Source organism: Sceloporus undulatus, chromosome 6, assembly GCF_019175285.1.
Source record: "Sceloporus undulatus isolate JIND9_A2432 ecotype Alabama chromosome 6, SceUnd_v1.1, whole genome shotgun sequence".
In the NCBI taxonomy this organism is placed as follows: Eukaryota; Metazoa; Chordata; class Lepidosauria; order Squamata; family Phrynosomatidae; genus Sceloporus; species Sceloporus undulatus.
The window spans coordinates 153,277,280-153,304,584 of record NC_056527.1 but is presented as its reverse complement, the minus strand read 5'-3'; the positions used below and the strand labels follow the sequence as shown (position 1 = coordinate 153,304,584).

General features: G+C 42.0%; 1 protein-coding gene across 1 annotated transcript in view; it reads left to right on the top strand.

Moving 5' to 3' along the window:
* The window catches only part of SEMA7A (semaphorin 7A (John Milton Hagen blood group)), a 48,711-nt gene that overhangs the window by 11,491 nt on the left and 9,915 nt on the right, over positions 1-27,305 (top strand). Inside the window, exons 2-7 of the mRNA XM_042473454.1 lie at positions 20,006-20,139; positions 21,070-21,111; positions 22,433-22,519; positions 23,495-23,579; positions 24,771-24,881; positions 26,899-27,044. Of these exons, the coding sequence (XP_042329388.1) occupies positions 20,006-20,139; positions 21,070-21,111; positions 22,433-22,519; positions 23,495-23,579; positions 24,771-24,881; positions 26,899-27,044 (605 nt within the window). The remainder of the gene's footprint in view (positions 1-20,005; positions 20,140-21,069; positions 21,112-22,432; positions 22,520-23,494; positions 23,580-24,770; positions 24,882-26,898; positions 27,045-27,305) is intronic.

The window sequence follows — 27,305 nt, the reverse complement described above, 5'->3', positions numbered from 1 at the left end:
TGGTTGGCAACCCCCATCAGCTCCAACCATCATAGGCAATGATTTGGCATGATGGGAACTGTAGTCCAACACCATGCAATGAAGCACGAGTTGCCATCTTTTTGCAGATTGTAGATATTTTAAAAACGTTTCTGCTTTCAAGAATAAATGCTTGGGCAAGACTACAAAGGTGAGTTCGAACAAAGATTCCAGGAACGGGGGGAAAAATAACACAGTGCTAGACTTTCTCTCTCTGTAATTTTTATGGGGCATACAACTTCTTCAAAATAGCCACTTGAACTTCCCTAAAGACGCGAACCTTTCCTCATCCGTATTGTTTCAGTCTCATGTACGGTATTTGTTCTTCTCCTTTGCCCTATGGAAAAGTCTGATTTGCTGGCTAAGGGGAAGTAAGAGTTTCCCTTCTAACAGCAGCCATGCCACCCACTTCTGTCTTGCTCATATTTTTAAAAGTGTGTGTGTTATGTGCCTTCAAGTCATTTCTGACTTCTGGTGACCCAAAGGCAAACCTATCATGGGGTTTTCTTTAGAGGGGGTTTGCCTTTGCCATCCTCTGAGGCTGAGAGAGTGTGACTGGCCCAACATCACCCAGTGAGTTTTATGGCTGAGCTGGGAATTGAACCCTGGTCTAGAAGTGGGCAATTTGCAGTTCTTCGGCCGCAAGTGGCCCTCAATCCTCCCCAGACTGTGTTTTTTTTGCTTTCTTTTGAAAACCCTTAGGAGTGACAGTTTACCATTTAAATAGATAACAAGCAGCCGTGATACCTGATGTGGTTTCATCCTTTAATTGTCCTCCTCCCATAACACACTATATAGAATCCTTAATAATGTTTTTTGTACTAATGTTACTAAGGTGCGACAAGATCTCTTTACAACTGTTATGGCAACAGCTGTGACATAAACAACTAGCAAAATTAAAACTACATATACCTTTAAATTGCAATATCATATGCACAGCCTAAGTATATTTACATGTAAATGTAAAGTGTATTTACATGTCAAAGCATATTTACATGTGGTTAGAGTGAAAATTTGGTTAAGATGTGATGTTTTTAAAAGAAAATTAAAAGATAAATGTTCAAATTTAATTTTTTTTAAAGAAATGAGACCTCTTCTTTCTCATCCCACTGAGCCTCACCTCATTCACCCCATCTCTTCCTCTGAGCACCAGCATTTTAGAGGGACACAGGCAAGCGTGGCAGCCTATTTCTGCCAAAAGGCAAATATTTGGGGCACAATGGTGTCACCCTTCGTTTTGGTGCCACCTGGTGTGGTCCACTCCCCTGCACACCCCTAGTGATGCCCCTGGTATTGAGTATGCCCTACACTGCTAACACAAAGTGTACCTATTTGTCAAAACCAGGGCCTCTTTTGCAGTACACAGTTATAGTAAACTGTCTTGGCTGTGTCCTGTGGAATCCTGGCATTTGTAGCTTGGCGATGCACTCAAGTTGCCTGCCAAAGAAATCTGAACCCTGCATCAAATTACAGGATTGCGTAGGATGCAGCCATTGCAGGGATATAAAAACGCTGTAATTGTGGGGTGTGAAAAGAGACCCAGTGGGCTTTCCTGGCAGCTTTCAATGTGTTGTTGCCTTGGAGGGAGGGATTTTAAGAGTCCTTCTTGAGGGTCTTGGGCCAGACATTTGACTCACAAACCCACCAAAGCTGTCCACCAGCCAGGTTAAGAATGTAAGACCCTTCCTAGATCACAGCAAGGACCTCTGTTTTTCAGCATTTGGTCTCTGTAGTAGTCAACCAGATGTCTTTGGGAAGCTCAAAATAGGATCCTTTCCCACCCATGTTTCCTAGTAACTACCTTGAATGCAAGAAACAAGATGCATATATACAATTGCCCTGATTTGACAGGGACAGTCTGCATTGATCCACTTTGCATTGATCCACTTCTTCATCTGCTTTTAAAAGTCCCAGTTTCTCTCTCCCTCAATAAACTACCATTCCCAGTATTCCATAGCATTGAGACATGGCAGATAAAGTGAGGTCCAACCAGATTGCTTCTGCAGTGCTGATGCAGTTTTAGTTGTAGCAGAAAGCTCCAGATACAGGTGCTATTCAGAATTTATTTCTGTCCCTAAGCCTTGCCGCATCGAGCGTCTGGAGGATCTTGCCCTGTTTGAGCGGGGAAAGCACTGACATCTGGGTTTTTCTTCAAAAACACAGTCCTGGGAAGTGTCTTGACTGGACTGGAAGCTGCCTGTCCATTCCTGTGTTTTACCCAGGGATGGTGACTAGGTGGTCATATGCGGCTGACAGTGCTATGAGCCAGCAGTCCAAGGCTGCTGAATCAGCTTGTTTACAGTGGTGGATGTCTAAAACTGTGGCTTCTAAAATGCTTTAGTTCTAATGTTTTATTTTTGTCACCAAATAAACATGCCCACAGACACTGACTCAACTGCATCCTATCTATATATGTTTTGTTATATTTTTGTAATTTCTCTTTTCCTTCCAGAGCAATTTTTTTGTCCTTGCCTCTTGTTCTATGTGCTAACTCTTATGGTCATGGCTTTTGCATGCTGTATTATCAGGCAAATAATGTGTAATGTGTCATGATGGGCCTCGACAGACCAGCACTAAATGCCAGCTTCAGGGCAGAGTGGGGATGTGAAGTCCCCATAATGCATGCCCCCCCCGACGTTGCCCTGATGCCGGCATCATATCGTGTGCCTGACTGCATGGCGGGCGGTGTCACGGCGCTCCTTTGGCGCTGCATCCAGATAACACAAGCCAAAAGGAGTGCCAGAAAGTGCTGCCGTGGTGGCAAAGGCACTCTTTCCATGGCACAAAAACGAGCTGCTTTTTGCAGCTTGTTTTTGTGCTGCGGAAAGGCCAGATCAGGGCCACGGCATGTAGTTGCTGCAGCCCCGATCTGGCAAGGAAAGGGTCAGCTGCAGGCCGCTCCAAAGGGGCGATCTGTTGAGCCCCTGATGTAACAATAAGCCACCAACTTGGTGGATAAACTCAGAATGGCCTACCATCTTCCTCTGTGTATCTATGGTCCAAAACACACTGCAGAAATAATCCAGTTTCAGACTGCTTTAACTGTCCTGGCTCAGTGCTAGGGAATCCTAAGAGCTAGTTTGTTGTGGCACCAGAGCTCTCTGATAGAGAAGGCTACAGTTCCCAGAATTTCCTAGCATTGAGCCAGAGCAATTAAAGTGGTCTCAAACTAGCTTCTGCAATGTGTTTTGCACCTATATATCTACGTCTGTATTGTTGTTGTGTGCCTTCAAGTTATTTCTGACTTCTGGTGACCTTAAGGTTCATGGAGTTTTCTTGGCAAGATTTGTTCAGAGGAGCTTTGCCATTGCCTTCCTATGAGGTTGAAGGTGGTTTCACATGACAACAGCATTGCCCTGCCTACCTCTTGACTGAGACTCCCACAAATTCCTTGAAATAAAATGTTGCCCTTGGGCTGATAAGAGGTCTCCGACTCTTCCCTGGGAGGACCACTATCCAGTGTAAATCTGGTCCAACTAGTCTACTTCTCATCTCCAGGGATCTGAGTTCAGGGCCATGTGAACACAGCCTTTTGGAGTGCAGACTGAAAAGAAAGGGGGAGAAGGCATGTTATGAACCAGACATGGCTATTGGCACTACAGCTGATCAGTTCCATGACTGCAGTTGGAAACAGCCTTGTGCCTCAGGTGCAGCAAATCCAGCTAAAATCTCACCCAGTCCTACGATAGTAATTGCCAGCCCACAGATTGGCAACTTCAGTGGGTCCAGAGGCCAACTTTCTGCTTTCTGGAGGCCACACAGCCAGCCAAAAGTGGAAATAGAAACAGAATTCTCTGAAGATGCCAGCCACAGATGCTGGTGAAACGTCAGGAATAAACTCTTCTAGAACATGGCCACATAGCCCAAAACCCCCACAAAAAACTATGGATGCCGTCCGTGAAAGCCTTCGACTTCACATTAAAAACAGAATCATCACTTCACTTCTGGTTTTCAAAGATAGCTAGTTCTTTTTTAAACATAAAAATCTTAAAAACAGTTTGGGAGGACGGAGTTGCAATCTACAGTCAGTTCTCAGTATCCATGGATTATTTATCCACGGACTCCATCATCCACAGGTTGAAAATTTAAAAACAAACAAACAAAAAACAAACAAATAAAACCTTCCCAAAAGCAAACCCAGATTTTGCCTGAGGGATTTCAATGGCAAAGCCGCTCTGAAGAAATGTGCCAAAAAAACCCCCTGTGATAGGTTTACTTTAGGGCTACCATACGTCGGAAACGACATGAAGGCAAACAACACACATCTAAAGAACACCATTTTCCCATGCCATTGTAGTTAATGAGACATGAGCATCCATGGATTTTGGTATCCATGCAGGGTCCTGGAACCAAATCCCAGCGAGTACCAAGGGCCCACTGTATTTAAAAGGTGCATCACAATTTCTGGAGGAATCCAGGATTCACCCCCTCTTTGCAAGAAAAATGGCAGTTCAGGGGAGTTGGGGAACAAGAGAAATTTCTCAGTGGGTCTCACATGGTCACCTTCGTCCTTAGTGACTTCACAGTGCAGGAGCACGAAGGCTCTTGTTTAATAAGAGTGTGCAACAAGAGTACTTTCTTGTGGCTTTGCAAACAGGGTTGAGAGAAACAAAAGCATCCCCCACAGAAACCCATTCTGTTGCTTGTTCCCACAAAGACAATGCCCTTCTTTGTTTGCTGATACTTTTTAGCTCCCTGGCCTCGGAAGGTTGTCCCTCCCTCCGTATTGTAACTTGGCTTCCATGAATTAATAAAAATTGCTATCTTGACTTCCTTCCTTTGGATCCTGCAAATCTAGATTTTTAGAGAACTTGGTCAGCGGTGTTTTCTTATTTGGAACTTTATGCCAAGGGAGTAAATCATGTCTTTAAGTAATAAGAAAAGTGCAGTTGGCAGAATTTTCTGGATGTTAGACAATACAGTTTTCAGTTGATCCAAATAAAAGAATGGTTCTGGATGCCCACCTACGTTCTTGGGGCCCATTCACATGGCAGAACTATAGGGCTCTTGTTCTACTATAATGGCCATGATTTGCTCCTGTGGAATCATGGAATTTGTAGTTTGACCGCAGAGGATTTACAATCCTCCAATGAAGATGTTGCCTGACTGTGGGTTTTGCGTTTTGATGTCACCTCATTGGTCTTTTGTTTTAACAACAGGCATGGCTTTTTAAAAGGCTGCTGTGTTGCCATAACAGTTTGGTGCTTGGTTATCATTCCAAAGAGCAGATGTCAGAGCAAAGTATTCTAACAGGAGTTGTAAGCTTAGATTTTTTCCCTAACACCCCACCCTTTGGCTTTCCAAGAGAGGTTTGGCTCTTAGTACTGCTTGGTACACACTATTCTTTCTGCAGTCTAACTCCATTCTCCTTTCCTCCTCTTCAGATTACATGTGCATTTTCTTGCAAACTGATTTTATGACTCCTTTGCAAGCACAGAGCGCTCTATTCATTTCTGTCCTTTCTCAGAAACCCTGCTTGGATTATTGTTGGTTTTGTACAAAGGATCAAGGGAAATTTCAAAGGAGAACATGATGAGATCTAGATAGGTTTTGGTCAAAGGGGAGCAAGGCACTGAGACCTTTGGCACGAACACCTTCTCCATATCATGACACGTTTTTGTTCCAAGCTCAGTTTGGGAACCCCAGTTTCCCGCTGTTCCCAATGCTTATCTTGAATTATTTTTATCTTCTCTTGAGAGCCAAGTGACTTGACTTGATCTTTCAGTTCTCTGTTTGATTTCTTAGGGTCCTTTTGTTAAACAGGATTAGCAGGGGATGTGTATAAATAGCCTGTGAAGTTAAAAAAAGGTGCAAAAGCATCAGATCTGCAGATTTCAAAATCTGTGTTGCGATAATACCTTGGTTAACCAACCCCACAAAAAACAAAACAAAAAAAAATCCTGTGCAATATCTCCAGACCTCCCAGATCTCTTTGTCAGGCAACATGTTTTTAAAAAAGGCAGAGAAAGAGCTGGGTACTGGTTTCCTTCCTCACCATCACTCTGTGACTTTAAATTGAAATTATTGACTCTGTTTTCTCATTCCCATTTTATGTCACTTTTTGGTTAATCTAAGCAGGGTAGGCAACAGTGGTGGGTCTAGTGGACTTTCCCCAGGGCACTCTGGGGCTACAGAAACTGCCTGAACATAAAATACAGTCAGCCCTCCTTATCCATGGATTTTTTTAATCCACGGATTCAAGCATCCACGGCTTGAAAATATTCCAAAAAAGTATAAATTTCAAATAGCAAACCTTGATTTTGCCATTTTATATAAGGGACACCATTTTACTATGCCACTGTATTTAATGGGACTTGAGCATCCATGGATTTTGGTATCCACGGGGGATCCTGGAACCAAACCCCAGCGGATAACAAGGGCCCACTGTAATAATAAATAAATAAAATAAAAATGGTCAGAATAAAATCTGGTTTTGACAAATGGTTAATTCTTTTGCTATTAAATAGTGTAATTTTGGTTGCTAGGGGATGGCCAGGCTTGCTTTGCTCAAACATCCACGGATTTTTCATTTTGGTGGCCCATGATATTCACAGAACAGAAGTTTTTTCCAGCGCTGCATTTCAAATGAGTTAATTTTCGTCCTGTCAGCTTTTTCAGTGACCAGCTTTGACAACCATACATAGGAATCAGAAACACGATGCTGATTTTGCTATTTACACTTGAGGTGTGTGTATCCCTTGCTAAAAAGCAAACACCCATCTTGCAAGATGTTCTTGATAGTTCTAAATATGCCCTGGCATATTGTAATGAGTGGTTTTGGCTGGCTGTATTTTATTATTGTCAGTGCACATGCATTTTTGCACACGCATGCATTTTTGTGCATGTGTACACTAGACATAAGGTCCATCCATTGCAAGATGGGGTACATCTTGAGGAATGTAACTTTTTGAGTCTAAGGATTGATGCGGGATGAGGGAGGCAAAACTGAAGCCTAGTGAACTGCAAAATTAGAAACACACAGCAACTGAAGGACAGCCAGTATCCTTGAAAATCAGGGACTGATGCAGAATTCTGCCAAGTTAGATTAGCCCTCTGTTTGCTCAGTTTTAGGCGAGAAGCCAAAACATTTCTGCTCAGTACTTTGGCTGTTAATGGTTTTTCATGATTCTGCTCTGACAAATATTTTAAAGGTCTCTCGGTCTCTCTCACAGACTTGCCGACAGAGACAAGGTATGTATTCAACCTGCAGAATTATAGCAGTTTGATTCCTGCCACAGAATCCTGGGATTTGTAGTTTGGTGAGGCAGCACAGCTCTTTGGTAGAGGATTCGAAATAGCTCACGAAACTGCAGATCCCCGGCTGCATAGAATCCCATTTTGGGGGAAAGGTGATATATAAGTCCAATAAATAATAAATAAAATATTGTGAAGTCAAAAGCTTTTATGGCAAGCATCCATAGTTTTTTGTGGGTTTTTCGGGCTGTGTGCCCACGTTCTAGAAGAGTTTATTCCTGATGTTTCACCAACATCTGTGGCTGGCATTTTCAGCCAATGCTGGCATGGAAATGAGCCAGGGTCACACAGTATATATATACCCCACTCACTTCCATGCCAGCGTTCTCTGAAGATGCCAGCCACAGATGCTGGCGAAACGTCAGGAATAAACTCTTCCAGAACATGGCCAGATAGCCTGAAAAACCCACAAAAACCTATAAATAAAAGTGTTGTTGCCATGGCAGTTAAAGTGGTATCATGCTGCTATAACTGTGCTGTGTAGATACATCCAAGCGGTAAGTTATACAGGCAAAGTTTTAGGCATTCAGACAGGGCAGAAAAACAGTTTCATGGATTTTTTTAAATAACATTAACTTTCAGGGACATGTAACATTAAAAAAAACACCCTAATTGATTGAAGCACTGCCAAAAAACCTTGTTGATACTGAAAGTTTAATGTTGCTTTGATCCTTTTGCTCTTATCTTAGCTCTAGGTACAGCGAGGGAGTTAACCTTGTCCAGTTCGTATTGGAACAAAATCACATTCCAAGCTTTTCAGGCAACTAACTGTTCCAAGTATAGCTGTGGCGCCTGGAGATTATTGTTTTCCTTTGTGCTTGTCCAAAACTGTTTTGGAAAACACGTTTCTTTCAGTTTTAAATGATTCCACCCAATTTCCCTGGAGAGCAGGTCAAATGGAGGCTAATTTATTAGGCGAGACCTCATTAAGTTACTGCTTCTTCAAAGTCTTGGACCAAAGACACCCTAATCTTTAAAAGCCTGCTTTCCAGTGTCATCTTCCAGGATGCAATGCAGGCTTAATCCTATAATGGTATATCTGACTTTATTCTGGATGCTACAGAACTAGCCAATTTTGAGACTGGTTGAAACGAATCTTTAAACGAGCAAATGGGTACTTTTCAGCTTTGTTGCTGCTTGGCATTATTCCAGTTTCAAAATCTGGTGGAACTTTTTGAAGCTTGGGGCCTGATGTTATGCGGCTGAGATCCATATATTAAGAAATGATTTACTTACCCAAATAGCTGCTGGAAGGCATAGGATGCACATCCTCAAGATTATACTGAAGCCTGGTGGCGTCTTTGCGTATCCACTCCAGATCATCAGTCTGAATGTTAAAAAGAGCGATCTAAAGTGCTGAAACTAGGTTCCTTGAATTTGTCTTTCAAAGTTTGGAAATAAGGCTTTCTAGCTCCTGCTTGCCTCCTACTCTGGAAGAAAACCAGGGCATAAATAAATAAATCCAAACCATGCACTTACAGCCACTTTCTTACCATTATTATCTGTTGTGGTTCCATCCTGTGGAATCCTGGGACTTGTAGTTTGGGTGGTACTTAGACATCTCTGCCAGAGAGCTCTAATGCTATAATGCGGAGGAGTGGACTACAGTTCTGTACTAGAGAATTCCAAATACATCACCAAAGTAGAAATTCCAGAATTCAGCGAAAAGGAGCCGTGCCAGTTAAAGTGGTATTAAAGTGAATATTTTGGTTACTCTCAAGGAACTGGTTCTGGAGTCCTTTGAGACTGGAAATCGGACTGACTCAGTTTAGTATTTACTGTAGTATAGTATTTCCCAGGGTCTGGGTGGCTTCTTTCCCATGATACATAGTCTTTCTCTACCCAAATCTGTGTCCAGAATGTAGATTACTCAACCCTGTGGTATTCACCACATTTTCTTCCTATATGTGTTGATTTTGTGGTTTCGAATGTGTAATGCTTTTAGGGGAGAGTAAACACTGAAAAGTTAAACAGATGTAGACCATTGCTAGTCCAAAGCAGCTGGGAGACAAAAGTTGAGAATCGCTGCACTAGAGAAACATCAATCAAGAATTTTGAGTTCCTCACCAAACTACAAATCCCAGGGTTACGTAGGATGAAGCCATGGCAGTCAAAAGTGCTATCAAACTGCTCCAGTGTTGTAGTGCAGATGCACTTACTCCTGGGTTGGGAGGTAACTTACATATTTTCCAACTGTCTCCGTTTGGATAATCCCCATTAATAATCTCTCATTCCACTTTTATTTATTTTATTATTAACTGTATTTATACCACGTTTTATATACATATTTATACTTTTTATACTTTCCCAGCTGCCCCTAAAATGTCCCAGTTTTTCTTGTCTCCTTCTTGGCCCTCAGCTTAACTTCGATTGCTGCAACTTGAGATCAGAAATGAAAAAGCAATGGGAACTCAGCAGAGGGCAGAGGAGCAGATTCCCGCATTGGGAGAAAGGCAGCATATAAATGATGTAAATGATGAAATAAATAAGAAGGGGCAGAACCTTGCTTTCCCTGAAGGCTCAGGCAAAAGCAAACTGCTGCAGCCTCTCCTGTCTTTTATGTTCTTCCTTATTAACTTTTCCCATCTTGACCACACTGATGTTGCTTGGCCACATATGTCCAAATTTAAATCTCTGAATTGTTGGAGGCCATTAGATTAATTCCAAATGACTCCAAGTTCTTTTGGAATGGTTCTGATTTGCTCTTCTTGCAAATCTTAAAAGCCATGTCTCTCTTTCTGTGCCCGCTGAGTAACCTTTGCCTGGCAGCTTGACTGGAAAGAGAATGTATGAATATTTTTTTTTTCATATTTGCCAGTGTTTTCCATAGATTCATTTGCACAAAGATCGGGAAATGTTCTTTTTCCAGATGACTCCAAGGCTTGAATGACTCTTGGGCAATTCTTTTTAGTTGGCAGCAAAGATGCTCTTGACCTCAAGACTGAAGAGTTCTTTGTAATGGTTTCCACCCCGGCCTGCGAGTAACCCTTGGCTGCGCACTGGCTTGGAAACGTAGGCATTTTTCTCCAAAAGCATTTTTGTGCGTTTTCATTTTCTGGAGAAGTGTAATGTTACTTAGGGAGAAGAGAGCTGCAAGCTGTTTTGAGCATTTTGCTGGTGGAGATGATTACACCATTTTGAGAGACCGGGGTTCGAATCCTGGCTCGGCCATTGAAACCCACTGGGTGACTTTGGGCAAGTCACACTCTCTCAGCCTCAGGATGGCCATGGCGAACCCCCTCTGAAGAAACTTGCCAAGAAAACCCTATGATAAATTCACCCTAGGGTTCCCTAGACTTGAAGGTACACAACAACAGTAACAATTAACATTTATCTCAGAATAATTGAGATCCTTCAATTGAAACCTGGACCGAAAGGCCTAGAATTAGATCCCAACGATAAGAGAATTCTGAGCCCAACAATTTATTCTAAGCAGCAGAAAGGAATGGAAATTGCGGCTGTTCTGCACAAACCATCCACCCACTGCTGGTTCCATCAGGTTTTCTTTGTTTTAGCAATATAACCTAGGGCAGGGAGGAGTCATTCTGTTGTTGTGAAAACAATTTGCAGCCAGAAATTCATGCTGATCTCTTTTAAATCACCAAGAGATCTACCTGTAGTTCTAGATTTTGCTTCTACATGGCTGCAGTGACATTGCGTCAAAACCAGTTAAGCAAAATGAGGGAATTGGCTCATGTTGCCAACCACTAGGAATGCATTTTATGCTGCATTTTAGAGATCTACAGCTACTTTCCATGGCTTTCCATTGACAGCTAGCAATTTTCTAAACTCTGAAGGCCCTCTTGGACGGCCTGGTGTTTTCAGCAAGCTGCCTAAGGGAATTCCCTGTGTTGCGGTTATTGTCCACATCAATTTATTTATTGTCTTGCCCATATCCTTGTGCAGGACCTAAGGCACTCCAACACACTGGACCATCCCTCCAAGAATGCTTGCCATTGAAGGATCCTCAGAGCCTGACCTTTGGAAACCATCTGGCTGTTATTCGCTCTCGGCTTCAGAGGAAGGCAAAGACAAACCAAACTTTTTGGGAGCCAGTGTGTGGCATAGTGGTTTGAGTGTTGGACCAGGGTTTGAATTCTCCCTTAGCCATAGAAACCTATGAGGTGATCTTGGGCCTCATTCCCACTTACAAATAAATCACTTTGTGATCCGAATCGTTGGATCAATTCAGCAGCAGAGCAATGTCACTACATTTGCCCTGATCGCATTTTCTTGCTGTAAAACAAAATAAAATAACCCACTTGTGGTTCACATTGACAAATGAATTGATTCAATATAAACCGTTTCCTGCGGGAGTCTCTGCAAATAACCCACTCATAGTTCACACTGGCAAATGAATCGGTTCAATTTGGAGCATTTTCAGCAGGATTTCCCCCCTCTGTCCAGCAATGCAATCACATTTATGTACTTCTGTACAAGTGTCAAAAGGCAGGCGAACACAGGTTGTTAATTTCCGCTTCCCCACCCAGCGACTCCTTATCACATCATAGTAAATCGATTCCAATCTGCATCTCATTCACACTGACACTGAATCGATTTGTGCATTAGATTCTTCAAATCGATTTTTGAAATCGATTCCGATCTGCACCTGGTTCACACTTTCACGGAATCAATTTATCTGAAGAGATGCGGAAAAAATCAGCGTCAAAAAGATGCAGGTTAAATGGGTCTAGCACATGCCCTCCCTCTGAATTGCTTTAGTGATTATGTTCAAGTGCGAACCAGAGTCATCTAAACCACTTTAAACTGCTTTGTGAACTGGTTTAAAACATAGTGGGAATCTCAGCCTCAGAGGAAGGCAAAGGAAAACCTTGTTCAAATTTTGCCAAGAAAATGTGATTTGTCTGAGGGCTGCATAAGTCAGAATTGACTTGAAGGCACCCAGCACCAACAAAAGAGTGAAACTTACAAATACAGCTACATGAATCCCTCTTCTTTCTCCCTTGGCCCATGCATGAACAATTCACAATCGGCAAGGAACTTTTTTGTGTCTAGGAATGTGGGTTGGAAGGAATGCACCTCTTTTTTAAAAAAACCCACAATTTTATAGCATTGACACAGGTCAAAGGCCAAGATGTTTGACACTGGGCTGTTAGATCAGAGTTGGCAATGCTGACTTCAATTCAGAAAGGCTGTATTTTCACTTATGAGAGTGCCTGGGCTTTGGGTTTCCTAAGAAAGAGAGGCTTTTCCATCTTTCCTACCACTTTCAGGGAAATGAGAGGAATTTTGTCTTTGTGGTTTTGCATTAGCTCTGAACTCCTTTACTCAGAAAGAGTAGGCTGTCTTCCTCGCTGTTGTTTTTTGCTTACTAATGAAATGTGTTTTAACTGGACTGGTGCAGTGCAATTTTTTTGGGTGTGTTTTTTAAAGTCATGCTTCAATTGTTAATTTTTTAAAATTATTTTTATTTGTTATCAATAATAAATTATTTTATTATAATAAAGCAACCTCATTTCCTGAACAGAAAACCCCATTTCCTTTGCAGGGTGGGGTTAAAGTGAGCATCCATGTTTGCACTGCAACTCCCAGCATTCCTCACCATTGCCTTTGCTGACTAGGGCACTTGGGACTTGCAGTACAACAACATCTGGGGAGACATGCATTAATAGTCATTATGACTATTAATGCACATCTCTCCAGATGTTGTTGAACTGCACATCCCAAGTGTCCTGGAATGAATTAATACACAGAACGAGTACACAGAATGAGTTAATAAACATATGATTTTAATAGTCTTGAGAACTTAGGGTTCTTTTAGGTCATATGAAAAGAATAAACAATGTGAAAAAGTCAGCCACCAAACTAGTGGTGAAATTCTTTCTTAGAAACAGCAACTATATGGCAAGTTCTAAACCAGTGACTCCCAAACTTTAGTTTTGGACTTCGACTCCCAGAATCCCCAGCCAGCTTGGCCAACAGTCAGGAATTCTGGGTGCTGAAGTCCAAAACATATGGAGAACCAAAAGTTTGGGAACCACTATTCTAAACCATAGTGGTTGCAATGTTGGCATATCCAATTTTGGTTTTAGTTTGAACTGCAAAGGCACTAGCTGCCTGAACATATTGGCAGATATGATTCTGTACCTTGGACAGCTCCATTAAAGTTTGGAATAATATCCAGACTGGTTTTACCATCCTATTGACATCAGAGCTGCCAGTCAGTGGCCTTGCAGGGAATGAATCCAGCTGCTTACTCCTGGTTGCTTCTAAGGAGGAAGCAATACACGTATGTATCTGTAAGCCCTCTTTCTGGAATAGCCTGTTGCTCTCTGCCCTACATCATACAGACTTATTCTAAAAAATAGCAGTGTTGTCATCATGTGCCCCTTGCCCTTTAGCCTTGGTGCTGATAGAGCAGCTAGGAAATTAGTCACCGGTGTGTGACATTATTTATTTTGTATGGATGGCTGATTTTATTTCGTCCCTTGCCCTACTTTGGTAATACTAGCAGTGTAGCACTTTGTACATTCCTGCAAAACAAAAGCTGCCATTTAAAGACTATAACAGGAGCCTTGTTTGGGAAACCCATTGTTGTAGTCGTAGTTGGAGGGCTGGCCGTTGGAGAGACGGAGGGTGCATCCACACTGCAGAAATAATGCAGTTTGATATCACTTGTAACTGTCATGGCTCCATCCTACAGAATCCTGTGGTTTGCAGTTTTGTGCAGCACCGACCCTTTTAGGCAGAGAAGGCTAAAGACTTTGTAAAACTCCCCATCCCAGGATTCCATAGGATGGAGCAACAGCATTTAAAGTGGTGTCAGACTACATTGTTTCCACAATGTAGATGCACCCAGAGAAGCATGTTACCCTATGAGATGTGTTGTTTCACAAACAACAAGCCGAGGACTCCATAGCTAACGTTTTCAATTCCTGTTGAGACAGAAGTTGAACTAGGGATGGAAAGAGTGTTTGTTGATTATTCGTTCCCCGATTGAAAAATAGGGTTCCCAACAGCTGGGAAACCCTACTGGAGAGAATAATAAATCCAGTGAGAGTCTTGTGTAACTTCATCCAGCATTTGAATAACCCAAAGTGTTGTGGTGAAATTATTCTCTGTAGAAGAATACCTAATTTTTTTGGCACAAAATCCTGTGATCATCCTTCATTTCCTGCAAAGAAAATCCTTTTTGCTTTGCAAGGTGGGATTGATGCAGGCCTCCCTGTTTGCACTGCAATGCCCAGCATTCCTTACCATTCCTATGCTGACTAGGGCACTTGGGACTTACAATCCAACATCATGTGGAAAGACATGTGATTCTGTGGATCCCAGAATTTGGCTGGGACTTCTGGGAGTTGAAGTCCAAAACATGTGGAAGACCAAAGTTTGGGAACTACTAGGCTAAAAGAACCAATATAACTTCATAATCTTGTAACGATGTACATGGGGAGTGGGTTGAGTGTAATTCCTATCAGTACTAGCTAGTGTAACCAATAGTGAAAGATGATGGGAGTTGCAACTGTTGGAGGATCATGAGTTGTGTAACCTCAAATTACAGGAAGGAGGCATATGTCACAAGCACTGCGTAGGATAATTTGTATTTGGCATAGGAGTCAACACTTTGTCTATCTTCAAAAGAACTTTTATCAGTCCATGGTCTAATGTGGTTGAACCAGCAGCTGAGCCATATGACCAAATGTGCTGAAATATTCTTTTGATGTCTTTCTGAAGCTTCTCCTTGGATGTTATGCTGTGTACTAACACAGATCATTAGGCCATTAGTTGGCTTGAATGTTGGTTGTCCACGAATGACATCTGAGCAAAGTGTTCTCTTTTAGTTTATGCAGGGTGAGATAGGCCTGTAGTTGGATAAAAGGTACGTTTCTGGACTCTCTAGTAAAAAGGCAAGGGAATGAACAACTATCTTCAAGGCAATTTTATGAACATTGTGCTGAATAACATGGATTGAAAGCTTACTTGAATTTATTTTGTTCTCCGTTGACTTCGCTTCCTTCCCTTGTAGCAACAAATTCCTAATCTTGCTCCATTTTGTTGATTATGTTGATCTCCTTCCAAACTAGGTCTCTTTTGTCACGATTGACCCAAGTCTGCACCCTCCAAGAGGTGACCTCAACACTGAATTGCAAAGCACAACATTACGTCACTTTCTGAAGTCTGTCTCAGCTTGGCACACAAAAGCAATAGATAGGAGTGAGCCAAGTTCCTGTGCAGACTTCTCAGAGGAAGCCATAGAGATGGAAGGAGTCTTGCTAGGAGTTATTTATCTCCTTTCTCACTGATGAAGTGGCCTCTAAACACTTATTCTAGTCTGCTGGTCCCTTAGATCAGTTTTCCTCCTGCCTCCAATTCTAGGGAACTAGAAACTAGGCTAGATAAGCAAGTAGACAAAATACAACTTTGGGGGGAGTTGGCCAATAGGATTATGAAAAATAATCATTCCCCTCTATTCTGCTTTGGTCAGGCCTCACCTGGAATACTGTGTCCAGTTCTAGGCACCACAATTCAGAAAGGACATTGAGAAACTGGAGTGTGTCCAAAGGAGGGTGACCAAAATGGTGAAGAGTCTGGAAACCATGTCCTATGAGGAAAGACTTAGGGAGCTGGGGATGTTTACCCTGGAGAAGAGAAAGTTAAGAGGTGATATGATAGCCCTGTTTAAATATTTGAAGGGGTGTCATAATGAGAAGGGAACAAGCTTGTTTTCTGCTGCTCCAGAGAACAGGACCCAGAACAACTGCAGGAAAAGAGATTCCACCTCAACATTAGGAGGAACTTTCTGATAGTAAGGGCTGTTCGACAGTGGAACACACTCCTTCCTCGGAGTGTAGGGGAGTCTCCTTCCTTGAAGGTCTTTAAATGGAGGCTGGATGGCCATCTGTCGGGGGTGCTTCGACTGTGAGTTCCTGCATGGCAGAATAGGGTTGGACCGGATGGCCCTTGTGGTCTCTTCCAACTCTATGATTCTGTGATTCTAGTCTCCATTGCCACTGCATGCAGGTTCATCAAACACTTTCTATTAGCATTGACGGAAGAGTTTTCAGAAACTCAATTGCTGAATGCTGGGGAGGGTGCAGGGATGAAGATGGGAGGCCCCACAGGTTGCATTTAGCTCAAGGGCTGCTAGTTCTCTACCCTTCGCTCTGGGGATTTCATCATTCTTACTTCCAATTAGTTGGCTTTGTATATTGGCAAGCCTCAGGCAGAGGCTCTGGGAGGCCTGCGAAGTCCCAGGTTGGGCGATGAGCTTGCCAGATACATCATCGGAAGCTGTAAGTGAGGATTCCCTTTTCAAATAATTATGGGTGATTCATGCAGCCTGACAAGGGAAGAGAGGCTTGGTTGCCTCTTTCAATAATTGTGTAATGCTCTCCAGAGAGCAGTAAAGGCAAGACAAACTTATTCAAATAGGGGTGTGCTGTGGAGCGCTGAAGGTTTCATTTTCCATAAGGGCTGTTTTTGGCTCTCATCTTTCCTATGGGATTGGGCAGCACAGCATGAGGTTCCATCTTTTGTTTTCAAAGACATCAACAAACCAGGCTGCCAATGGCATGCAAAACAGGCATTCTGTTATTTTAAGCTAGGTTTGATTTATCAAAATCTGGCAATGTCGTGGAGCTAAACACGTCTGCTTATTTGTTTACTCATCTCTCAGGTCCAAAATGACGGGGGCAAAGATCAAATGAAACAATTGGTATATCCCAAACCTGCAAAAGAGTGATATCTTCATTGGCCAACCAAAATGCAGAACATACAACTTGCAAGCTTTGGAAGATCAGCTGGATTCTTCATCTGGCAAAAGATGTTTGAAAAATTATACAGGAGTAGAAAAGTGATGATAGGGCCTGAACAGACAGGCCAAAATAAAGCTGCTTCGGGTCACTTTGGAGGTATGCTGTTTAAATGACACACGCATCTTAAGAGGCCAGAAGCTGTGCCAAAGCTGCACTCTAGTCTTTAGGACTGGAGTGTGGCTTTGGCATGTCATCTGGTCGTTTAAGATGCATGTAGGATTTAAACAGCATACATCTAAAGTGACCTTAAGCAGCGTTATTTTGGCCTGTCTGTTTGGGCCTATAGTCTCTTGTGGTCTAGACTGGACTTCCTATGAGTCCAGGCCTTGCATAAGTGCAGGATGAATGCTGTTCCAGTAGGAAAGTGCATGCATTCCTCTTCAGTGACAACATCAAGGAGGAAGAAACAGGATTGGGAAATATGGTTTGCTTATTTCATCCTCTGGGCAAATTGCAATGTTGTGTTTCCATTGATTAGTTCAGCTCTCTTGCCTTGCAAATCCACCTGACTCCGTTCCCAGGCTTGAAGAGTGTTGGGCAGAGCCCTGCGGCACATTCCAGAAGGAACTAGTTTCATGACTCCAGAATAATGTGAACGAGTAAGACTTCTTATGCTACCACCACAGAGATTGCGGCAGGCCCAGTCTGTAGGTTCGAATTGTCAAGAGTGACATTCTGAAATTCAGGATTGCCATCTGAAAATGGATGAGACATGTCATTAAGTTGCAGGCAGGCTTTTGGCAGTTGCTGTGGAAGGTTTTTTTTTAACCGATTAGTGCTATATATTTTGCTTACAGATGTATTTTTAAAGCACTGTTCAGTAACATTTCAAGAATATTTTTGGAATTGTGTTAAGAGGATTTGCAAACTGTTTCAAACAAAAAAAAAACATGGTTGGGGATGATGGGAGTTGTAGCCTAGTACCTCTGGAGGACACCCTGCTCATGGAGCCTGGTCCAGGTTGGAAGATGCCTCCTGGATTTAGGTTAACGTTATCAGGTGAGAAATGGGACAGATATAGCTGTAATACCTATATCTGTATTATTTAGTTATTTATTTAGATAATAGTTTATTATTTAGTAATAGTTGTGCAGAAGAGGCTATTCCGGCAGGTCCATCTGCTGAAGTTCCCTCTTCCACACAACCATTAAAAGTACAGAAGCTCTGTCCTGGTTTTCACATGATGACCCTTATTCAGGTCCAGTTTTCCCCAGCTGCTGATTCTAGCAGTAAGTAGCTATAATGCCTTGTCTCTGACTCAGAGCTAGTCTGCTATGTGAATTACTGTGGATTTTGGCACATTCATATCAACATTTAATTGTCTTCACTTTTCGGCTGAAAATCTGCAGCCGTCCACATTGGGGCCAGCCACACATTTGATAATGCGAATCCTCATGGATATTTCCAGGTACTCCCTTAAAAACCGAAAAGCCTTTTTCCTGGAGTTTAAGCACGTTTTGCCACACTTCCCTAACATGAAAGACTTTTAACTCCTGCAAATCACATGTGGCCAGGATCGTATTTTAATCAACTTGGAACTTAACTTAACTTGGAAGAGAATCTTATATGGATTCCTTTTTTAAAAAAAGCTTTAAAGTTGTTTTTTGGGGGGGATTGTTTATAAGCATACCAAATTTCTTTCCCATTTTCCTTTTGCATTTTGGAGGAGAGGAATAATTTCAATTTGTCGCACTTGACTGGCAGTAGCATTTGTGAGTTAGCTGTCCTTGAATGCTCCTGTTTACAACCTATTGGGTTTCTTAGATCAAATGTGTGGAATCTTTTTTGCAGCCCAACTGGAATTCAGGTTCAGAGTGGAGCTGCATTTCAGTGGGGCATCAAAAAAAAAACAGCACAATATTTTGGCTTAAAATTGTTACGATGAATAATCAAGCAGAAGCATTTCAACCTTCTAGAACTAAGGAAAACATACAAAAGTTGGAAAACCAGCAAAGTCGGATGTTGTGAGAAAGTGGAGTGGTCTTCTGCAGAACCTTAGAGGGCCAGATTGGGATCTTAAAAGGACCCGATTTGGCATCAGGGCTAAGATTTTTTTTACCACTGCCCTAGATCAGTACTTCTCAAGCTATCTGATATAAGGAGCAGCAGGGTTTTCCCCTCTCCATGTTCCAATGATAAGGGTCCTGTTTGTATCCATTCCCTGCAACTACAGGTTGAGCTTAAATAAAAATAATAAAAAATAAAATTTTTATTTATACCCCGCCCTTCCAAGGATCAGCTTCCCTTATCTGGAAGTCTAAAATACTCCAAAATCCAAATTTGTACACATGGGTGGCTGTGATAGGGACGCCTTTACTTTCTGAGGCTTTAGTGTATGCAAAACGTTGTTTCACGCACAATATTATGTATAAAATATTGCACGCAATATATAAAATTACCTTCAGGCTATGTGTTGTTGTTGTTGTTGTTGTTGTGTGCCTTTAAGTCATTTCAGATTTATGACGACCTTAAGATAAACCTGTCATGGGGTTTTCTTGGCAAGGTTTCATCAGAGGGGTTTTGCCATTGCTATCTTCTGAGGTTAAGAGAGTGCAACTTGCCCAAGGTTACCTAGTGGTTTCCATGGCTGAGCTGGGATTCAAACCTTGGTCCCCAGAGTCCTAGTCCAATGCCCAAACTATTATACCATGATTCTCCTCTGAGTTTTATGTTAAGACTTGGATCCCATCTCCAAGATATCACATTATGTATATGCAAAAATTCCAAAATTCAAAATCCAAACCACATCTGAGCCCAAGCATTCTGGATAAGGAATACTTAATCTGGATTTATGTTTTTCCTGGAAGCTCTTCATGGACTGGCAGCCGCCCATTGCTCATGGACCACCACATACTCTACATGGATTATGTTTTAAAGCATTAGCTGTGTTTCGGGGGAGGGATTGGTGATAAGCATGCTGAATTTCTTTCTCATTTTTCTACCTTTGAATTTTGCAGGAGAAAAACAATTCCAGTTCGACACACACGAGAACCACGTGCTGCTCTACCACGAAGAAGGGACGCCAACTGTATTTGTGGGAGCAGCAAACAAGCTTTACATCTACGACTTTGAGACCTCCACCAGTCATACGGTAAAGAGACGTAGGGTGAAGTTTGATCTCCAACTCTCAGTTTAGATTTTGATGTTTTTATAATTCAGATTTCCAGCTGCAAAACCAGTTATTTGGACATCTGCCAACATTGGGAGAAGGGCCCAATTTTATGTCAATTAATATGCTATTTTTTTTTTAAGCGGAGGAAAGAAACCTCAGAATAAAATAATGAGTTCCCTCTGGGGTTGGTCTGGAAAAATGGCAAAATGTCAGTGACAAGTGTTTCTGGCATAAGCTGTGTGCCATGGGAGATTTTTCTGTTTACCAAGACTGCCAGCAAGTTTAATGACGGTAACTGGGATTTGCAATAAACTGTTGGCATTTCCAATGCATCAGTTCAGGGTATTATGCCCTCTTCAGGGATACTCTGTTCCAGATCTTGAAGAAAAGTTACTTCTTGGATTACAGTTCCCCGAATCCCACACCAACACCTGTTATAATTTGGCAATCCCCATCTGAGTACTACTTTGGGCTGCCCATGTTTACCTTCTGAGATAGATGGGATTTGGTGTCTTTGGGCCTCTTTTCATAGTATTTTATATATAATATAATATATAATATTATACACACAAGAATTCACACAATTCTTGCTACATCTGATGGGCAGAACGTACACGTTGCTTGTAGGGGACAGATTTATGTATCCCCAGTTAAGAAATAAAACACAGTCACACATTTCAAGTCTTTCACTTTGGGATCTTGGGAACAGATTTTATAACTGCAACTGGTAAAGGTTTTCCTCTCATGCCCTGGATTATTTTTAGATTTCCTCCTCTGTGTTTAGATTTCTCTTTTGTAGTTTCTTTGTGGTGGGTGAGAATGAGCTGCTGGGCATATGGAGGGATGGATGGATGGAAGAAAGGAAGCTGAACTAGAAATGATGTCTTTTCTCCCTTGTCTTTAATTCAGGAGCCCTTTGATATAGTCGAAGGAGAGATGAACTGCGGACAAGTAAGTATGTAAGGACAGCTTTAGTTGCCCTGTGAAAAACTGTTGAATGATCTTTAATCTCTCACTTCCTCAGTCTCCTTTTACTATTGTTTTTGATTAGCTCTATTATTTATTTAACTACATGTATGTCCCACTTTTCCTCTGGGGTAGGCAAAGTGCAACCCTAAAGATGATGTTGTACTGCAGCTCTCAACAATCTGAACCAGCATTGCCAAAGGGATGGCTACGATGAACGCTGAGAGTTGCAGTCCAGGAGATTTAAGATGTTACACTTTGTCTGTCCCTGCTCAGAAGAGTTCAAGGCTCTCCTTCTTTCCACTTTTATTGATACAACAACCCTCTGAGGTGGATCAAGTGGAGAGAGTCTCATGGCTCAGACAAAGTCTAAACTCAAATCTCAGGATAGGACTCTAACTGCTGAACCACATGTTCTTAATAGTTAAGAAAGCAGTAAGGGTGTTGGCTAGGATATTCTGGGAGTTGTAATTGAAAAAAATGGACTTTTACAAGGTCCAGACTGGGAGCACCACTTTAAAAATAAACACACAATATAGTGGATGAAAGCCTCTGTGAATTCAACCTCCAACCCTTTCTTGAAGTCAGTCATGTTCTTTATTCTCACACTGCAGGGATGTTCTTTCAAACTTCCTTTTTCTCTCTTTCCCATGGCCTAAGATCCTAGATCAGAACATAGCTACACCCACACAGTTCTAGGAGCAACTCTTAAGCCCTAGGATGGGCTGCTGCTTACTGTTTACTGGTGGTGCCCCTCTTTACTGGTGGTGAGGGAAGGGGGACAATGCGGACCATGAAGTACCAGTTGGACTCAGCTTACAGGGAGGGAGAAATGAGGGGTCATTCACAGATGGCATGCACCCATCTTTTCCTTTCTCTGGGAGCTTGAAAAAGCCGTATATATTCATGGCTTGAATTGCCTTTCCAAACCCTCCACTTTCCATTAATAAGTAGCAGGAGCCCTTCCTGGATTTGAATACTCCTGAAGGGGAGAGGTTTTAGAAATAGGCACAAGGACAGGAAAATCATCCCCTGTGCCCCATCCAAAAAGGGGCATATGTATGTGTAAGTTGCACAATACTACTAATAGGTCACTGGCCTATGTGTGCTATCATCAGCTGAGTTTTGGGACAAGTCTGGGTTACTGCCATGTTGGATCTGCAAAACCTCTGGCTAGCTGTGTAGGCTTTGGAAACGTGTGGCTCCTTTTGAGGTCTATGTTGCTTCCAATATGGAAACCAGAGTGTTTGGTGTCCTTTTGCCGTCTTCTTCACCTGAACCATCTTCTTTTTTTCTCTCTCCCCAGGAGAACTATCTCACGCTCTTGAGGGAGTATGAGGATAAGTTACTGATCTGTGGCACCAACGACTGCAATCCTGCCTGCTGGTATTGGGTACGGAGTATAGTGCAGCATCCCTCCATCTCTTTGCTATTATATCTCCATGACATTTTTCTGCCCTATGCAACTTTGTATTTGTGGTTCTCTGCGATAGCACTGAAATTTGACAGGGCACAATTTCCTTTGAAAATGAAGTGTGCAAATAGCAGTTACCTTGATTTAAAGGAGAACTGCACACTCAGAAGCATCTCAGACTTGTCATTCTCCTTTAAAACAAGGTGTCTCATGTTCATGTGTCTGTTTTTCAAAGGAAGGACTACAAAGTGATACCTAAGGGATGCAAGCGTTTGAGTTTCCCAGAACGCTTCATCAGGCAAGACGGTGGTGGTGGTGGTGGGGAAAGGGGTTAGGAGGATAAACAAGGCACCCCAAAATCGAACTGAATGGTTTGATGTTTGTGCATTTCTCCAGTTGCAAAATGGAGACTGGAGACTTTGAGAAGAGATGTTCAAGGATCAGCTTCCAGCTTGCAGGGATGCATAATTTGTGATTTCTCTGCATCCCCATTGTCAAAGCAGATGCTCTGGGAAGTGCTCTTAGTGTCTCTTTCAAAATGCACTGATTTCATGAGTTGGCATAGAGCAGAGGCATGGAGCTGCACTTGTTGTTAACTGCCTTCAAGTCAACTTTGACTCATGGTGAACCCATGGATGAGACACCTCTTAAAACTCCTTGTCCTCAACTGCTCTGCTCATTTTCAGGCTTATGGTTATAGTTTCCTTAACTGAATCTATCCCTCTGGTATGCAGCCTACATCTTTCTTTCCTACATCTCCTATATCAGCCGATCTGGAGATTAGGTTTAGGTGGTCCACCAGACCAAAAGGTCAATTGAATCCAAACTTTTTGGAATGTGGAATGTAACATATTTTTCTCCTAGCAGTAACTTTCTAGTCTTTGCTCTGAAATGCTAGCGGGGTAGGCACACCTTTCTTGGAAATGTTAACACAGCGTCTTTTCTATCCTGCAGGTAAATGGGGCAAAGGAACGTAGACTCAGTGCTCAAGGTCTGGCCCCCTATGAACTTGACCTAAACTTCATTGTCCTTGTTGATGGTAAGTCCGTATGAATAGTCATAATTCTAGTAGGGATGGGCAAAAGGAATGTCCTTCAGTTCATTACCCGAATCGAACTTTCTAACACATTCTCCACTAATCTAACAGAAAGAGCATGAAATTTGCAAAAATCTGAAAGTCGTGGAAAATAAAACTGGGGGAGGGAGGAAACTCCTCTGAATTGATTGTCAATAAAGTATTTACAACCATAAATAATATGGTGGGAAACAAAGGATGCAGAGTAACAGATAGAAAAAAAAGATATGGAGAAATACAATATACCTGAAATATCAGCTCCCAGAATTCCTAACCATTGGTCAGGCTGGCTGAGATTTTTGGAGTCCAAATTTTCTGGGAAGACCAATGGCTGTTGTAAGTCCTGTGAAAATGGCACTACAACAGGTGAAACAACCCAGTGTAGATGATTATTTATGACGTACTACATGTGGTATGGGAGGAATGGTCACTAGATGAATGGAGTAGCTATGAAAGGGGAGCAAAATGAGGACATTCCCTTCTCAAATAAGAATTTTGTCCACCCCCAAGAAATTTTCTTTCAAATATTTTACTACTGCAATACAGACTGAGTCCCCCTTATCCAAAATTCTTTTTTTTAATCACATAATTGTATTTTATTTTTATTTTTTTAATTGAATTTTTTATTCTTACATATATTTTGACCGAAAAGACAATAGTTACAAATGTTCACACTAAGGAGTATATACAATAAATATATAGCGTATTCTTTTGTTTCCTTTTATCTTCTTTATGTTTCTTCCTTTCTTCTTGACTTCTTATAGTTCCTGTTAACTTTTATTGAATGTTTGAGGGGCAATGTCCTCATTTTGTCCTCCTCCTTGTAGCTATATCCCTGTTCCAGACTATCAAATTGGCTCATTATATATTCCACCTTAATGACTCCTTGGGCTTCTTGGGAACAGGGAAGGCAATAGAAACAAAAGCAATACCCTATGAATTTTTATTCATTTATTTTATGTTAGTCTGTAAAATCAGAGATCTTGTACCATGTATGAGAATAACTGAAAGAAAGAAGTTGGCAGCATGAGCTTTTTTGTAGACTTAAGTCTGCTTCCTCAGATGCAATAAAAATTGGTTATCCATTTTGAGAACTGAAAAAAAGATCATTCTGAAAACGTGAAGCATTTACCCTTAAAACCTTCTGTCTTCCAGGCAGTGAGATCTACTCAACCATCAAGAAACACCGGTATGGTAAAGGACGTTATCGTTTCCGTAGGATCGAAGGAGCTGTCAAACTGTACAGCAGCTTTACACTCATGAACAGTGAGTATGGCAGTTCTTCAGAGTAAAGGCTCCGTCTTATCCAATCTCTTCAATCTGCAAGTTCTCTTGCTCACACCTGCCAGCACTCAAGTAATGCAAATACACTTGAAACACATTCAAGCCATACACAGTTTTATCCCAGTTTATCCCAGGTCTGTTCACATTGGCTATTCACACAGCCAAGAATGAGAATCTTTTAGAAAAGCTTGGGAAAATACCCCGAGATCAATTATGCCAGGAGAAGTGTTTTGTTTTGTTTTTGCCAGCCCTCCCCAAAGAATACCTTACTCAAATGCATTGGACATGCATGTGAACAACAAAGATTCAATCCAGATTCTACCGGGATTATTTTCACCATCCGAATAAACCCTTAGCCATTGTGTACCATTCTCTTTTTTCCTCTCTGGGCACTCCCAGCACTGAAACGGGAAAAAAGAAGGAAGTCCCCCATTGTAAAACTGCCTTGGAGAGTGTGCAGGAAACTTGGAGCAGGAAACTTCAACAAGGTAGCAATTATTGTAATGGAGGCAGAGTTTCCCTAACACTGGGGAATCCTCGATAATGAGTCTCTATTGACGTGACATTTCCAGTCCCTGGATCCCTGCTTTTTAGGGCCTTTCCATCTGGCTTCATGTAGAAACAAAGGGACATCCAAGGGCATTTCCAATGTAAATCACAAAGGTGACATGCAGCGCTCTCTCCCCTGTAAATAATCCCCTGTTGTGATGACTTACAGTCAGCCCTCCATATCCATGGATTTTTTGTATCCTTTTTTGATATGAGATTTATATAACAGGACTTTTTACCACTGGAGTAAAAGAAGACTGTATTTTTGTTGCAGTGGAAAGAATGGTAGAAATTGCACACCGAGATGCATGCAGATAGATTTAGATTTTCATAGTTTTGTCATAATTTAAAATGACATATTTTGCATAAGGGACAATCCTTTTACTATCCGTTGTATTTAATGGGACTTGAGCATCCACAGCTTTCGGTATCCACAGGGGGCCCTGGAACTAAACCCCGACGGATGCCAAAGTCCCACTGTATTTATTTAATTTATTTCCCACCTTTCTCCAAAGACAGGATTCAAGGCGGCTTACCATACAGGAATTAAACAAGAAAGAGTTAAAGCTAAAACATAGTTTACAAGAATGACACAACTTAAGCTCAATTTGAAATAGTTAAAAACACTTAAACTGTTGAAAATGTAATTTCCAGTAAAGGATTTAAAAGGCAGGATGCTCCTTTACACACATGTTTCTGCTCTGTAGTTAAAATTCAGAGGCCTGCCTGAATAAAAATATCTTCACCTGCTGGTGGAAATTGAGCAGGGAGGAATTCCTGTTTTAGGGTCTCCCATCCAAGTACTGACCAGGCCTAGCCCTGCTTAGCTTCCATGATCAGGTGGGATCTGATGCGTTTTTAGGAACCATATACTGGCCTGAAATACCAGATCCCCCAACTGTCATAATTTGGGAGAGACAGTCCCAATTAATCCTGTGTCAGCCCATGTCCTCCCTGTTTCTCTCGCCTCCTCCTACTTTTGCTGTTTGTCCTCAGCTTACTTCAGTCACTGCAAACCCATTTCAAAGTGCAAAAATAGTTTGCTCTCTATCGACCAAAGAGAGGGAAGAGGAGAGGAGGAGTGGAGTGGGAACCTGCCCTTCCCAGTAGGCTATAGCAAAAGCAAACTGCTGCAGCATTTATTCGTTTCCACATTTGACTTCATTCTTAGCTTTTTCTGTCTTGACCACCCTCTGATATTGCTTGGCCACATGTGTCCCACTTTTCAACTGTAAAATGTTGGGAGGTTATGACCTTGTAGCAGAGTGACTACTATCTGAAAGAACAGAGATAATATATGGCTGAGTACAAGTTGCTAATGAACATGAAGAATAAAAGTGATTTTGTCCTGGTAATCCAGTTTTCGGGCTCCCCAGAAAAATGTGAGGGAATAGAAGGGACCAGATGGGCCTTCAGCCTCTTACAATGGCTCTTGCATTCTCATTTGCAGACCCACAGTTTGTGAAGGGTGCTATCTTAAAGCAAGACGAGCCACACAATGAAAGAATCTACCTGTTCTTCCGAGAGGACAACCCAGAATGGCCAAGGAACCCGACAGCCCCAAGGACCGTCTCCAGAGTGGCTCAACTATGCAAGGTCAAGAACTTGGGGTGATGGACAGGCTTGCAAGGTGGGGAAAAGAGGGTTGCAGGAGTAAGATGGACAAGAAGTCAGGGAGGAGAGAGATCTTGTGGCACCTTTGAGATTCACTGAAATAAAGACATTGGCAGCTTTCGTAGACTTCAGTCTACTTCTTCAGATGCATACAGCAGAGTAGAAGTAGACCGAGGAGGTAGACTGAAGTCTGCGAAAGCTCATGCTGCCAACTTCTTCATTTCAGTTAGTCTTGAAGGTGCT